At 37.2% G+C, this 17377-nt stretch overlaps 1 protein-coding gene across 3 annotated transcripts in view; it reads left to right on the forward strand.

The window, feature by feature from the left end:
- Positions 1-17377, forward strand: part of FARSB (phenylalanyl-tRNA synthetase subunit beta) — an 896824-nt gene that overhangs the window by 865804 nt on the left and 13643 nt on the right. For all 3 annotated transcript variants that reach the window (XM_050752079.1, XM_050752080.1, XM_050752081.1), the window contains one exon: positions 3514-3669. In XM_050752079.1, coding sequence (XP_050608036.1) covers positions 3514-3669 — 156 coding nt within the window. The remainder of the gene's footprint in view (positions 1-3513; positions 3670-17377) is intronic.

Here is a 17377-nt window from a genome sequence, read left to right on the forward strand (position 1 = left end):
GGCAGTTATTTCTTTGTATCTGTTCAGTCTGAAGTTCAACTCAGAATATACTTTCCATAAGTAACAATACTGTTCATGGCTAGAAACTTCACTGACCCTTAAAAATTATTTATTTCCATTGCTTAAATGGAAGTCTTAAGTATTTTAAAAACTTTTGAAAATTAAAACATCTGTTTATCGTATAAAAAAAATTTCAGCAATGCATATCCATGACCATATTAAGTGGATATATAGCCATATATAAGTTTGCCGTTATATTGTTTGTTTTCATTTAAATCTTTTTGGGTAAACCCTATAGTGTAAAGAGCATGGGTTTTAGAGTCAGTCAATTCTGGTCAAATCCTGGTTTTGTAACTTATTAGCAATATAATTAATTGTATTAGCTCCAGCCAATTAGTTTGACTTTGGGCAAGTTACTTAATCGTTCTGAGCTTTGTTTCTCCATCTGTTTTATAGGAATAATAATATTTATCTTGCATGGTTGTCTTGAGAATTAAATAAGGTTATAGATAAATTGACAGATAGGTAATACCTAGCATGTGCCAGATAATCGATACCACAGATTAACAGTTAATGTTAGTTTTCCTTTTACTCCATTTATGTGCTTACTCTTATATTATTTTAATATTAGAGTACAGTGTCTTAAACTGTTCGTGTTTTAATTGGATATCTAGAAGATAAAAGGCATTCTGTATTTTATGTCAACCATTGCTAGTAGCTTTTACCTATGGGAGTAAATCCGTGGAAGTAGTTTTGCTCAATATCTGCTAACATGAAGCAGCTTTCTATTTTCAGTTTATTCCCTCAGATATTAGTTTGTTCTTTCTCTTTTTAATATGAAAAGCAGAATGAGGCCAGCATTCATTTATGTTAGAGCAGTGGTCTCCAGAATTTATTGAAGGGCCACAGTGTTACAAAGTTAAATGATGACTGCTGACTTTCAGTCTTCCTCTCTATACTAGGTACTTCTTTTTAAAAATGAGTTTTATTACAGGTTTAGATGATTATAACTATCACTACAAGGTCAAAAAGTTCTATCACCCTAAAAACCCCTTATTTTAGTCACATTGTTTTCCCCATACCTAACCCCAGACAACTACTATCTGTTCTCTGTTCCCATAGTTTGGCCTTTTCCAGAATGTCATATAAATGGACTCACACTGTCTGTAGCCTTTTGAGAGCCTTGTTTCTTTCAGCATAATGCCTTTGAGAGTCATCCAAGTTGTCGTCTATCTACAGTTTTTTCCTTTTTATTGCTGAGTAGTAGTGTATAGATGTACCAATTTGTTTATCCATCAGTGTTCATTTGGACTGTTGGAATTCTTTTTTTAAATATTGACTTTAGCTGGGCACAGTGGCTCACACCTATAATTCCAGCACTTTGGGAGGCTAAGGCGGGAGGATCACTTGAGCCCAGAGTTTGAGACCAGCCTGGGCAACAGAGTGAGACTTTGTCTCTGTGAAAAATTTAAAAATTAGCTGAGTGTGGTGGCGCGTGCCTATGGTCCCAGCTCCCCTGGAGGCTAAGGTGGGAGGATTGCTTGAGCCCAGGAAGTTGAGGCTGCGGTGCACTTCCATATTATTTGTGATTGCACCAGGATGAGCAACAGAACGAGACCCTATCTCAAAAAATAAAGTGAAACAAAATGAAATATTGAGTTTGTAAGTTTGTCTTAATTTTCAAAGTAGAGTTACATATACTAATCATGGAAAAATTGGGAAATAAATAAAAGTTGGAAAAAATTACCCTTACCCAAACATAACTTATGTTAACATTTAGGTATATTTCTTTTCAGCCTTTTTCTCTGTTCATGGGGTTTTTTGGCTTGTGGCTATATTTATGTAGTTGTGATTCTGTTTTTCATCTTTTTTTTTTTTTTTTTTTTTTTTGAGACGGAGTCTCACGCTGTTGCCCAGGCTGGAGTGCAGTGGCGCGATCTCGGCTCACTGCAAGCTCCGCCTCCTGGGTTCACGCCATTCTCCTGCCTCAGCCTCCTGAGTAGCTAGGACTACAGGCGCCTGCCACCGCGCCCGGCTAATTTTTTGTATTTTTAGTAGAGACGGGGTTTCACTGTGGTCTCGATCTCCTGACCTTGTGATCCGCCTGCCTCGGCCTCCCAAAGTGCTGAGATTACAGGCTTGAGCCACCGCGCCCGGCCTGTTTTTCATCTTTTTAAAATTATTATTATTTTTGTAGAGATGGGGTATTGCTGTGTTGCCCAGGTTGGTCTCAAACTCTTGCCCTGGCCTTCCAAAGTGCTGGGATTACAGGCATGAGCTGTTTTGCCTGGTCCTATTCTTCATATACTTTTAAAAATTACTATTATTGTTGTGGTAAAAAAACCTATGAGAGCTACCCTCTTAGTAAACTTTTAGAGGTGCACAGTTGCAGTAGTGTTAACTATATGCACATTGTGCATATAGTGGGTCTCTAGAACTTTTCATCTTGCATGGCTAAACTTTTATACTCATTCAACGTCAATTCCCCATTCCCTTTCCCTCCAACCCCTGGCAGCTACCGTTCTACTTTCTGTTTCTCCGAGTTTTATGACTTAGATACTTCGTATTAGTGGAATCATGCAGTATTTGTCCTACTGTGAGTGGCTTATTTAATTTAGCATAATGTCCTCAAGATTCACCCATGTTGTGGCATAGCTTCATAAACTTTAGCATTCTGCTTTCTTTTAATGCTTCATGAAGAATGTATTCAATGTAAGTAGTTTTTAAGAGATTACGAAGCACACGCTAGTGTAACCATCAGCTGCATTAAGAATGGCACGTTGCCAGTATCCTAAGCTTCTTATATGACCCCTTCCCATCACAGATTCTTCTTTTTAACCTAGGGTAATTGTTAGCCTAACTTTGGTCATAGTCATTCCCTTACTTGCTTCATAGTTTTCCAACCTATGTTTGTTCTTTAAACAATGTAATTTAGTTTTGCCTCTTTTTGAACCTTGTGGTCTCTTTTAAATTTTCATTTACTATTTGCTGTTGCTATGTTATGATAAACCATCGTAAAGATGCTTTCTAATAGCCACTGAGTATCCTGATGAGTGATCGACTGTACTTTATGTAGCCATCCCTAATTTAGGTTGTTTATAATTTTACTATTGGAAATAATGTACTAAATGTCTTTCTACCTAAAGCCTTTTTGTATGTAGGACTATTTCCTTTGAGTAGTATTAGTATTATGATTAAGAGAGTATGAAGCTTTAGGGCTCTGATATATTGCTAAATTGTTTGCAAAGAATTTTACCAATCAGTGAAGTCTTATTTTCCCTGGTCAGCATTGAGGGTTTTCACTCTTTCCCCCAAATAAAACACCTTAGGGAATTTGATAAGCTGAAAAAAGACTATTTTATCTTATTTTGCATTTCTGAGGTTAAATCCTTCTCTGAATGTGTAATATTTGGTTTTCTTTTTTGTCGACTTTTTCTCAGTTTGTATTGGGGTAAATCAGTTTCTGAAGCAATGGTTAATACAGCCTTGTGACCAGTTCCTTTATCTTCCTAGATGTAGGCGCAAAAAACTACCGGCATCTCTGTGCTGTTTATTACAACAAGAATCCTGGGTTTGAGATCATTCATGGGCTGCTGGACAGAATTATGCAGTTGCTCGATGTGCCTCCTGGTGAAGACAAGGGGGGATATGTGATCAAAGCATCGGAAGGTAAGACAGATGAGCCAAATCCAGAGTTAGTGACAGTGTCAGGAGGAGGCTACACCTTGTTTTTCATGAAGTTGGTAATTTTGATTTGGGATTTTAGAAAGAAAGGGAGATAGAGTTTTATTTCAATCAGAAAATATCCCCTTTCCCTCCAGCATTTTAAGAAAACACTTTTCAGAACTCTCATAAGCGCTGCACAGTATACTTTTGTTCCAACTGAGCTATGGTAACCCCTAGTTACTGGTACCTTTAAGCCATCAGCACCATGGTGAACCCAGAAGTTTTAACTGGAAGCTGGTAAGGCCTAAAGTGATGGTTTGCACTCAAAAGCTGCCTGTCTGGTGGCTTTAAGGCAAAAGAAAAAAAAAAAAAAAAAAAAAAAAAAAAGACCCCTCAGAAGTTATTCTGAAAGACTTCACACATGTTAATCAAGTTATAAAGTTGGTGGAGCAAGGGTGGGAATCCTGTTTAAAATCCCAAGTACTGTACAATCTCTGTTGGGGAGTTTAAGTTAGGCTAACTAAGTGGTATATATGTGCTCCTAATATCCTATTCATAGTTTCTCATTATCCAAGGAATTCTGAAATTTTTGCTTTTCATATTTCTGCAGCTTCAATCTAAATTAATTTCGTTACATGAAAGGTCCAGAAACAACTTGAGAAAAATATTTTACCACTTAATCCTACTGTTTACCTCACTGTGCTTTATGACTCTATTTGGCATCTTAAATTTCTAACAGAGCATTTATTTTTAAAGTGTTATTTAACAGTTATTTGTAGTGAGATTTGGTGGGGTAATATTTTTGGTTTTTTCTTATATTTATTTTATTAGTCCTCAGGGATTGTTTTTGTTGGTGGGTATTTAATTTTTGTTTTGTTTTCATTTTGAGACTCCTTTGAAAATAACCCTGAAATCTATGGGGTTTTTTAGGCTGAAGAAGTGTGTGGTTTTTTGGTTTTTTTTTAAATAAATGAGAGATTAAATAAGCAGGAAGTTATTTTTTACCCACTTTCCATGAGAAATAATAAAATGCAGACATGTGTTATGCTTCTGGAGTTCTAGATGTTAGAACTGGATCTTGGAGTTCATCCAGCCCACGAGCCCGGTTTTATGAGTGAGGGAACTGGGGTTAGGCAAGTTAAGGAAGCTGGAGCCGGGTCATGCATGTTGACCCCACGGCTTCTGCCTCCAGTATCCTTGCCAGTGTTGTCTGCCTTCGTAGTGCCTGTATGTACTTATTTACCAGTTTACCATCCTAGAATTTTGCTTTAAGACCAGGTCATCCAGGTTTATGGCAACCTGTAAGCTGATGTGAAGCATTTCTTTTCCTTCCATGCACAATCTTCTCAGAAATCTTATTTCTTAAACAGTTTAGCTAGATAAAAATTTGATGCAGATTGCGTCCTGAATGTGAGGTCCAATTTCTTTCATACTTGAAAGGTTGCAAAGAGCTGAAGTGGTAAATGGAAGCATAGCTTGTTGTGAATGTGATGCTTTGTGTAACCTTTAGATGGATAATATTTCTATAAACTGGTATCTTAATATTGTGATTTCTCCTGCTTCAGTCGGTTCCTTAGATATTTATTTATCAGAAGAGTGTGAGTTCCCAGTTATAAGGCAGACTTCAAGAAAGACAGCGCTAAGTAGGACACAGGTGCCGCTGTCAGACAACCTGCCAGGGAAAAGAACGCCACATACCGACCCGCAAACCGAGATGTTAAAGATGTTAACATGATTGTCTTGACATTTCTGAAGAGGAAGAAAGTGCAGCTTCTTCAGGGCATCTGGAAAAACAATAGGGAGTTTCTGCAAATGAGATGGGCCTTTGGAAAAATAGGTGAAGACAGCAAGGCAAACTCACGATGGGAAACACAGGCTGTGTGTTTGGAAACACAGCAGACAGTGTAGTGTGGTTTGGCTATAGGGTGAAGAAGGAGCTTGAAACTATATTTGGCGTCTTGAATGCTAGGGAAAGACTGCAGCTAGTTAGGAGAAAAGTATTAAAGCTTCTTTTTTTAAAGCAGGTAAATGATACTAGATCTGTACTTTAGAGGGATTAATTTAGCAGCAATATGTAGGTTGAGTGGGATGGAGAGCAGAGGTGAAGAGAATGGTGGGAAGGGATTTTAGCACGTTGTAGAGGAGTGAGAATGAGGACTTGGCCTGAATGGTGCTCATAGCTATACCAAGGAAAAGACCGATTTATGAAACTTAAGGAATATAGAAGCCACAGTATTCATCATTTGGAAAATTTTGTGATATGTGCCACTTGGAACCTTTTGTGATACGGCTAATTTGTGTTCTTCTTTTTAAAAGTCAGGTTTTTCTAATTCTAAACTTATGATATTATAATTTGAATTCCATATAATTTAGCACCCATACAGAATATAATATTTAGTATCTAGTTTCCTAACATGTAGATGTCTGCTGTTTTTGTTTAGAATTTTTTTTTTTTAATTAGGAAATACACATTCATAAACTGTCACTACTTCTGATGTGGTTGTAGATCTTTATGTTCAATTTTGTTAGGCCAGGTTGTTATTTTGGTTTTTGATTTAGCATGAATATTTACAGACTCAGTTTTGTGGTTCCTTTTGAATCTACATTGGCTTTCATAGTAGAACACTGTAATCTTCTGAAGTTTTTCCATGTTTGAAATGTCCAAGATTATGAACGTGAAAAGCTTTATACACATGGGCAGCCTGAATCAGTATATATTTCAGTATATCTAATGGGCTTTCTTTGGGAAAGGCAGATTTACTTTCACCCCCTATCACCATCATTGGCCACATTAGTCTCTTGGAGTCCTGGGCATGCACCTAGCTCTGGGTGCTTTTTTCTCAGGGTGCTTTCTGCAAGAACCATCAAGCCAGAGAGAATTGGTATCATTACAAATAATGGTTCCTCATTTCTCATAGGGATTTCTATTTTGATTATCTAATGGCAAATATGATTATCCTTTTTTGTTTATGGTTGAAGAAACCAAGGTCTAAAGAAGTGACTTGTCAAAATAAGTCAGTAACAAAGTTGGTATTAGTTTTTCATCTAATATATATATGTGTGTGTGTATATATTTTATATATATGTATATATATTTATATATATTTTAAATATATAAATATAATTTAAATATATATTTTATATATGTATATTTAAATATATATTATATATTTATATATATTTAAATATTTTATATATAATATATAAATATATAAATATAATTTAAACATATATTTTATATATACACACATATATATATTAGATGAAAAACTAATACCAACTTTGTTACTGACTTATTTTGACAAGCCACTTCTTTAGACCTTGTTTTCTTCAACCATAAACAAAAAAGGATAATCATATATATATTTTATATATACACACACACACATGCATACATACATAGCACAACTAAGGAACAAAATTGTTTTTCAGACTCCTAAGCAAATCAGTAAACACAGGAATTTTGTTACTGGGGCATGTTTAGCTGCATCATTTCCTCCAATTTATTGTTATTTTACATACAGCTTTTTCAACTAAGAAAATGTCTTCAGAGTATTAAAAAGTAGAGTAGAAGCAGATTAAGAACTACCGTTTCCTGCCATTCTTGATTACTGAGTGAGTTGTCTTATATTACTCTGGCATATGGTTTACTTTTTAATAATTAAAAATCCCTAGTGGCATTGCAGTTATAATTGAGCTGAGTCTGTTCTCCAGAGATTCCTGCATATGTCAGTTACATCGGCACTTATACCTATTTCTTCCTGTCCTTCTAATGTATGCTACTAAGCTTTCTTTTGTGCTGCTTTGTTTGGTGGTAGGGATGAATGGAACAGAACTTGATTCACCTTTGAGAAACTTGGCCCTGTGCATTGTAAGAAATCTGGAAATTCGTCTGATTGATCTTTGCATTGATCTAAGGAGTTTTGTTGACATTGGAGTGTAACCTTGCTTGTTATGCAGGGGCAGTCTTCTGCAGCATGTGGAGTATCTGCAGGAGCACCCAGAAAGCCCGTAGTTGTAGCCAGAGTGAAAAGCCATGGTCCCCTGGTCTTACATATTTCTTATTTCCTGAGCATCCTTGCAGTTAACACCATAAGGTGAGATAGAATGTCAAGTTGATGACAGAATAAGGTCAATGCTGAGTGGGAAAAAAAGAAGAACCTTTAACTTTTTAGCAGACTGCAGAGCATTTTAAGAGTTTCAAAAGGGTTCAACTCCAAATGTTTCAGTGGCTTTGGGTCAGATTATTATGGCACATATATATGCTTTTTCTTTTTTTCAGGCTTCTTCCCCTTCGTTTTTTGTGGTTTGTTGCAAACTTAATTATGTATGTTAAGATGCATTTATCCTTTTCAAAAACCACTTCTGGGCAAGGAAAATTCTCAACATTTTTGTGTTTAGAAGAGTTATGTGGTTGCTGGGCAAATCAGTGGCAAAAATTATATCTTGTAGAATGTATGGGCTTTGTGTGTGATTGGCTGCATTGTCTTGAGCCTGTGTTTTTTTCCCCCTTTAGCTTGTTACCTATTTCAGTTTTGATTATTTACAGTTCTACAGAAAATTTGAATTTAACTTGTGACAAGATCCCTGTTGGAGAGACAGAAGGTTTAGAACTTTAGTTTTGACAATTCTAGTTTTCATGCTGCTCAGAATACATTTTGTGAAATGAAAAATAACCTTGTAAGTAATATGCACATTTAATCCTGTACCATATGTATACACAGTGGGTAGTACCTTCTGCTACAGTAATACCTAACGATCGTTGGCTTGACCTGGAGTTCATGACCTTTTTCCCCTTTCAGGACACCTGTGAAAGATTTCAGTTGCTAAAAAATATGGGTGAAATTGTGATGTTTCCCTGGTCGTCACACTGGTTTTTAGTGTAACATGAGCTTGGAAATATATGAGAAAAATATCTGTTGAATAACTTGTTGAAGTGAAAGTGTTCAGTTTATGGTTTGGTTTATACAAAATGTTCTGGACGTTTTGTATATAAAGGGAGATCTTTCTAGCATGCCCACATTTAGTTACCATCAAAAAAGAAATTGTGAAGACAACAGGTTGAAAAAAATTGGAAGTTTTTAAGCTTCTGACCTTTGGTTAGTCTATATGGAAACTGTTTTTATTTCTCTGGATGTCTGCTTTTTTGTGTTTGAGGCAAGCTTACAAATACTACCATTTCCCTTAGCTTCTTTGAAGGAATTAAAAGACAAGGCAGTATTAAATAAATAAGCAGTGATTCCCACACAGTTGGAATAGTGGTATAACACAGGCACTGTTTTTATAAAAGCTTCGGCAATCATCACATGAGTCACTTAGCCCTGTCTTGTTTTTACTGCTGTTGCTTCACTCTCTTGTATGCACAAGTCAAAGTTCTCTCCACTCATGTTCATGTAAGTCTTTTTGAGGGCTAGGTGTTTTGATGCTTTCCTGATACTTTAGTACTTGTAGCAAATTGGAATAAAGTCCCAAGATGAATGGCTTGGTCAGCTTGGTATACCGTCTGGTAGATATTGCAGTAACAGTGTTTCTTAACCTTTTAAAAATTAATCTCTCCCCTAAGGGCCTTTTTAAGATATTTTCTTTTTCCTTAATTGCTCCTTCATGAAATTTTAATATCACAGGTACACTATATATATACTGTATATATGTATTATGTAATGTATGTATAGCTGTGCTGTATACATAAAAATAAGCGTAAAGCTTTTAAAAATTTCAATATAGGGTTATCAATAACTAATCAAAATTTTTAAGTTAAATTTAAAAATGATTAACATTTCACTTTATATCTGCTGGGTAACTTTTAATGTTATTTATTTACTTACATAAACTGTAGTGTATCAAATTATATTTGCCAATGAGCAATTTATACACATGTATGGTCATAGTAATAAAAAATTATAAAAATCATTCAAAACTTACTTTAGCAAAAGTAAAACAGTCGCTGTTTTTTGAGACAGGGTCTTGCTTTGTTGCCCAGGCTAGAGTGTAGTGGCACGATCACGGCTCACTGTGATCCTCTTGCTTCAGCTTCCCAAGTAGCTGGGACTACAGGGCATGCCACCGCGCTCAGCTAATTTTTTTTTTTTTGTAGAGGCGGGGTTTTGCCATGTCACCTAGGCTGGTCTCGAGCTCCCGGGATCAAACAATACACATGCCTTGGCCTCCCAAAGTGTTGAGATTGTAGGTGGGAGCCACCACACCCAGCTAAAATAATTTTTAGTGAATTTAACTTTTAACTTTTCCTTAATATAAGAAAATGACTTTTATCTAGTTGATAGTCAGATATTGTTAGCATTTTTTTTCTTTTGAGTACTTTTTTTTGTTGTCGTTGAGACAGGGTCTCACTCTGTCACCTAGACTGGAGTGCAGTGGCACCATCACCACTTGACCTCCCAGGCTCAAGTGATCCTCTCACCTCAGCCATCAGTGTAGCCAGGACTACAGGCACATGCCACCATGCCTGGCTAATTTGTTTGTTTGTTTGTTTGTTTTCTTTAGAGACAGTTTCTCTATGTTGCTTAGGCTGGTCTTGAACTCCTGGCCTCAAGTGATCTTCCTGCTTTGGCCTCCCAAAGTGTTGGGGTTATAGGCATGAGCCACCACGCCCACTCTTTTGGGTACTTACCCTAACTAATGATGTGTTAAATAACCTTTTGAATTAAATAGTAAAATGCAAACTATTTTTGTTTAAGTCTCAGAGCCTAAGCTACACACAAAAGCTCTAAAGATCAGCCACAAGGCAGTCAAATGGCATCCCATTCACTGTGACTTGGAGATCTAGCAATGGACAGATTCTTCCAGTCACAGCCATCTGTTGCCATAGTTTTATAGCAGTGTTCTTGCACACATTTACTGTATCTTCCATATCAATGTTGCTTGTGTGATACCCAAGAAAACCCAATGAGAGGAATTAAATACTGAGGAGTAAGATTTTTGTCAAGTAGGGCTCAACTTTGGAGCAACACAAACCATTTTAATATGGAAGATTTTTTTCATACCCCTCCAGCCGCCCCGCCCCAGCCTTTTCCTTTAAGAACCAGTTTTCACCCCTGTGGAAAATGCATGCTATGACATAATGAATACTTTGGGATTACAGTAGTCTCCTCTTATCTGCAGGGTATACATTCCAAGACCCCCGATTGATGCTTGAAGCTGCAAGTAGTATTGAACACTGTATATATGATGTGTTTTTAGTCTGATAACCAAGACAGCTACTAAGTGACTAACGGGCAGGTAGTGTATACAGTGTGGACACGCCGGACGAAAGGAAGATTAATGTCCTGGGGAGGTCAGAGAGGGACAGCTCTACTCAGTTTTTCATCACACTAATCAGAACAGTGCACAAGTGAAAACTTAGGAATGGTTTATTTCCAGAATTTCCCACTTAATATTTTCAGACCTCAGTTAGTCATGGAAGGTGAAGCTGCATATAAATGGAAATTACTGCATTTACATCCGGCTGTATATACTGGGCAAAAAAAGAGGAAGATATTTTTATTTACCTCATGGTCCTCTCTTCTGCATCCATACTAGATCTTGGCCTCCGCTATTCTATAGAAAACGATGTTGTGGCCCAAATACAAAGAATTATAAAAGAAGTTCATTTTTAGCTTGTGATCTTTCAAGGGCCCGGGTCCTGAAAGTTCAAAGGATTTTTAGGATGATTCTGATTACTCTGTGTTTATCTTATACATATGAGACAGTTTTACTTTCCTCGGGTATCAGCAGTTTTATACATTGGCCAAAATGGGGCAGCACTTGTTTGTGGCACATCTGTGTGCTGCAGCATATTGGTTAAGAGTCACTGTCCTGGGAATTCCTAGAGCATGATGTATTCTGATAAGCTGTCAACCCTCTAAGTGGCCAGTCCAACTTTACTCCAGAAGGTTAAGAGAATGGATGGATGGGTGGCTGGAAAGAACGAAAACACATTGAATAAATCCCTAGGTAGGGAAGGTAAATGTGGAGTGGTCTCCTGAGCACATGACCACAAAAAATAAAGGCCTTTTCCCCTAGAGCACTTACTGTGGCTTTGACAAGAGAGAGAAATAGAACTTCCGTCTTGTTTAAACCATTGCCATTTGGGAGTTTCTTTCTTAAAGTTGAAACTAATCCTCACTTACAAATTATATTTTAATTGCTACTTGATGGAACCCCTTGGCAGTGTTAAGATGCCATCCAGCTCTAAACTGAATCAAGTTTCAAGCTAACTTCTAAGTTACTTTAAAATTAGTTCTTAGTGAAAGTGTTCATTCTCATTCATTCCTTGCCCCCACTATAACCCTTTACTTTTGAACACATTTAGATGGCTCACTCTTGTATCTACATGTAAAGTGTTTTCCTGGACACACTTTATCTTATTGCCTTTAAGGCTATTATTGGTAACCACTGGCATTTATTTCCAGTTTGCATTTGCATTTTTACAGCTAATGAAGGCATTGGCCACTCCCAGGAAATATGATTTAGAAGACTGGCTTTTAAAATGTCTTCTTGGCTCCCACTGATAAACCACTTAAAAAAAATTGTATGTATGCTTCCAAGTAAGATTTGAACAGAGGGTTACCTGTCTTAAAAAAAGTTGGAAGCCTACCCTTATAGAAAATGAGGAAGTTTATGAATGCTATAACAAAGATGATTAGGCATTTTTATTCTTCTCTTTCTACCTTACTTTCACTTGCTTTTCTTTTGTGTGCTGTGATTATGAGTACTAAGATTGTAGCAATACCAACTAATCATATCCCATAGAGGTGGTACATTGTGAGTGTGAAAAGTGATTGATATCTGTCTAGCTATTGATAAATCAACTAAATTTCAGGCTTTGGGTGTTCTGTAGTTCCGATTGCACAGGAACACTAGGTACTTGAAGGTTTTTGACATTTCTGGATACTGGAAAATTAAGAGTAATTATTTTTCAGTAACACTGACTTAAAAAGGAATGTCTGCCAGAACATTGATGGTTCAGCTCATATTTCTTTCTTTTTCTTTTTTCTTTCTTTCTCTCTCTCTCTCTCTCCCCTTCCTTCCTTCCTTCCTTCCTTCCTTCCTTCCTTCCTTCCTTCCTTCCTTCCTTCCTTCCTTCCTTTCTTTCCTTTCTTTCTTTCTTTTTTTTTTTTAAAGAGACAGGGTCTCACTCTGTTACCAAGGCTGGAGCACCCTGGCTTGATGATCATAGCTCGCTGTAGCCTCAAACTCCTGGGCAAAAGTGATCCTCTCACCTCAGCCTCCCCAGGTAGCCAGGACTATAGGCACACACTACCACATGCAGCTAATTCTTTTATTTTTTAAGTAGATATGTCAAATATCCAAGCAAATGAGTTTATTGAGTTTATCTGTGTTCCAAAAGTCCCGTCTCCATTGATGTATTCACATTTAGTTATTTCCTTTTCTATCAAGGTGTAGGACTTGGGCAATAATTTTTTTTTAAACTTTTTTATTATAAAAATTTTAAAACATACATGAAAATAAAGAGACTAGCATAATGAGTCCCGATGTCCCCATTGTCTGCTTTCAACAATGATCAATGCAGAGTCAATTTTGTTTCATTGGTACCCTCACCCACTTTCCACACTACTAAATTATTTTGAAGCAAATCTAAGACGTTACATCATTCCCAGTTGTAAATACAGCAAGATGCATCTCTATAATACAAGAACTCCTTTTTTATTTTATTTTATTTTTTATTTATTTTTATTTTTATTTTTTTATTATACTTTAAGTTCTAGGGTACATGTGCATAATGTGCAGCTTTGTTACATATGTATACTTGTGCCATGTTGGTGTGCTGCACCCATCAACTCGTCAGCACCCACCAACTCATCATTTACATCAGGTATAACTCCCAATGCAATCCCTCCCCCCTCCCCCCTCCCCATGATAGGCCCCGGTGTGTGATGTTCCCCTTCCCGAGTCCAAGTGATCTCATTGTTCAGTTCCCACCTATGAGTGAGAACGTGCGGTGTTTGGTTTTCTGTCCTTGCGATAGTTTGCTGAGAATGATGGTTTCCAGCTGCATCCATGTCCCTACAAAGGACACAAACTCATCCTTTTTTATGGCTGCATAGTATTCCATGGTGTATATGTGCCACATTTTCTTAATCCAGTTTGTCACTGATGGATATTTGGGTTGATTCCAAGTCTTTGCTATTGTGAATAGTGCCACAATAAACATATGTATGCATGTGTCTTTATAGCAGCATGATTTATAATCCTTTGGGTATATATACCCAGTAATGGGATGGCTGGGTCATATGGTACTTCTAGTTCTAGATCTTTGAGGAATCGCCATACTGTTTTCCATAATGGTTGAACTAGTTTACAATCCCACCAACAGTGTAAAAGCGTTCCTATTTCTCCACATCCTCTCCAGCACCTGTTGTTTCCTGACTTTTTAATGATTGCCATTCTAACTGGTGTGAGATGGTATCTCATTGTGGTTTTGATTTGCATTTCTCTGATGGCCAGTGATGATGAGCATTTTTTCATGTGTCTGTTGGCTGCATAAATGTTTTCTTTTGAGAAGTGTCTGTTCATGTCCTTTGCCCACTTTTTGATGGGGTTGTTTGATTTTTTCTTGTAAATTTGTTTAAGTTCTTTGTAGATTCTGGATATTAGCCCATTGTCAGATGAGTAGATTGCAAAAATTTTCTCCCATTCTGTAGGTTGCCTGTTCACTCTGATGGTAGTTTCTTTTGCTGTGCAGAAGCTCTTTAGTTTAATGAGATCCCATTTGTCTATTTTGGCTTTTGTTGCCGTTGCTTTTGGTGTTTTAGTCATGAAGTCCTTGCCCATGCCTTTGTCCTGAATGGTATTTCCTAGGTTTTCTTCTAGGGTTTTTATGGTTTTAGGTCTAACATTTAAGTCTTTAATCCATCCTGAATTACTTTTTGTACAAGGTGTAAGGAAGGGATCCAGTTTCAGCTTTCTACATATGGCTAGCCAGTTTTCCCAGCACCATTTATTAAATAGGGAATCCTCTCCCTATTTCTTGTTTTTGTCAGGTTTGTCAAAGATCAGATGGCTGTAGATGTGTGGTATTATTTCTGAGGGCTCTGTTCTGTTCCACTGGTTTGTATCTCTGTTTTGGTGCCAGTACCAAGATGTTTTGGTTACTGCAGCCTTGTAGTGTAGTTTGAAGTCAGGTATCGTGATGCCTCCAGCTTTGTTCTTTTTGCTTAGGATTATCTTGGCAATGCGGGCTCTTTTTTGGTTCCATATGAACTATAAAGTAGTTTTTTCCAGTTCTTTGAAGAAAGTCATTGGTAGCTTGATGGGGATGGCATTGAATCTATAAATTACCTTGGACAGTATGGCCATTTTCACGATGTTGATTCTTCCGATCCATGAGCATGGAATGTTCTTCCATTTGTTTGTATCCTCTTTTATTTCGTTGAGCAGTGGTTTGTAGTTCTCCTTGAAGAGGTTCTTCACATCCCTTGTAAGTTGGATTCCTAGGTATTTTATTCTCTTTGAAGCAAATGTGAATGGGAGTTCACTCATGATTTGGTTGTCTGTTACTGGTGTATAAGAATGCCTGTGATTTTGGCACATTGATTTTGTATCCTGAGACTTTGCTGAAGTTGCTTATCAGCTTAAGAAGATTTTGGGCTGAGACGATGGGGTTTTCTAAATATACAGTCATGTTATCTGCAAACAGGGGCAATTTGACTTCCTCTTTTCCTAATTAAATACCCTTTATTTCTTTCTCCTGCCTGATTGCCCTGGCCAGAACTTTCAACACTATGTTGAATAGGTGTGGTGAGAGAGGGCATCCCTGTCTTGTACCGGTTTTCAGAGGGAATTTTTCCAGTTTTTGCCCATTCGGTATGATATTGGCTGTGGGTTTTTCATAAATAGCCCTTACTATTTTGAGATATGTTCCATCAATATCTAGTTTATTGAGAGTTTTTAGCATGAAGGGCTGTTGAATTTTGTCAAAGGCCTTTTCTGCATCTATTGAGATAATCATTTGGTTTTGTCTTTGCTTCTGTTTATATGATGGATTACGTTTATTGATTTGCGTATGTTGAACCAGCCTTGCATCCCAGGGATGAAGCCGACTTGATCGTGGTAGATAAGCTTTTTGATGTGCTGCTGGATTCGGTTTGCCAGTATTTTATTGAGGATTTTTGCATTGATGTTCATCAGGGATATTGGTCTAAAATTGTCTTTTTTTGTTTTGTCTCTGCCAGGCTTTGGTATCAGGATGATGCTGGCCTCATAAAATGAGTGAGGGAGGATTCCCTCTTTTTCTATTGATTGGAATAGTTTCAGAAGGAATGGTACCAGCTCCTATTTGTGTCTCTGGTAGAATTCGGCTGTGAATTTGTCTGGTCCTGGACTTTTTTTGGTTGGTAGGCTGTTAATTATTGCCTCAATTTCAGAGTCTGTATTGGTCTATTCAGGGATTCAACTTCTTCCTGGTTTAGTCTTGGGAGGGTGTATGTGTCCAGGAATTTATCCATTTCTTCTGGATAGAAGTGTTTATAGTAGAGGTGTTTATAGTATTCTCTGATGGTAGTTTGTATTTCTGTGGGATTGGTGGTGATATCTCCTTTATCATTTTTTATTGCATCTATTTGATTCTTCTCTCTTTTCTTCTTTATTAGTCTTGCTAGCAGTTTATCAATTTTGTTGATCTTTTAAAAAAAACCAGCTCCTGGATTCATTGGTTTTTTTATTGAAGGGTTTTTTTGTGTCTATCTCCTTCAGTTCTGCTGTGATCTTAGTTATTTCTTGACTTCTTTAGCTTTTGAGTTTGTTTGCTTCTCTAGTTGCTTTGTTTGCTTCTCTTCTTGCTTCTCTAGTTCTTTTAATTGTGATGTTAGGGTGTCGATTTTGGATCTTTCCTGCTTTCTCTTGTGGGCATTTAGTGTTATAAATTTCCCTCTACACACTGCTTTAAATGTGTCCCAGAGATTCTGGTATGTTGTGTCTTTATTCTCATTGGTTTCAAAGAACATCTTTATTTCTGCCTTCATTTCGTTATTTACCCAGTAGTCATTCAGGAGCAGGTTGTTCAGTTTCCATGTAGTTGTGTGGTTTTGAGTGAGTTTCTTAATCCTGAGTTCTAATTTGATCGCACTGTGATCTGAGAGACAGTTTGTTGTGATTTCTGTTCTTTTGTATTTGCTGAGGAGTGCTTTACTTCCAACTGTGTGGTCAATTTTGGAATAAGTGCGATGTGGTGCTGAGAAGAATGTATATTCTGTTGATTTGGGGTTTAGAGTTCTGTAGATGTCTATTATGTCTGCTTGTTGCAGAGCTGAGTTCAAGTCCTGGATATCCTTGTTAACTTTCTGTCTCTTCTCTTTGATCTGTCTAATGTTGACAGTGGGGTGTTAAAGTCTCCCATTATTATTGTGTGGGAGTCTAAGTCTCATTGTAGGTCTCTAAGGACTTGCTTTATGAATCTGGGTGCTTCTGTATTGGGTGCATATATATTTAGAATAGTTAGCTCTTCTTGTTGAATTGATCCCTTTACCATTGTGTAATGGCCTTCTTTGTCTCTTTTGATCTTTGTTGGCTTAAAGTCTGTTTTAACAGAGACTAGGATTGCAACCCCTGCTTTTTTTTTCCCTTTCCATTTGCTTGGTAGATCTTCCTCCATTCCTTTATTTTGAGCCTATGTGTGTCTCTGCTCGTGAGATGGGTCTCCTGAATACAGCACACTGATGGGTCTTGACTCTTTATCCAGTTTGCCAGTCTGTGT

Source organism: Macaca thibetana, chromosome 12 (assembly GCF_024542745.1).
Source record: "Macaca thibetana thibetana isolate TM-01 chromosome 12, ASM2454274v1, whole genome shotgun sequence".
Taxonomy (NCBI): domain Eukaryota; kingdom Metazoa; phylum Chordata; class Mammalia; order Primates; family Cercopithecidae; genus Macaca; species Macaca thibetana.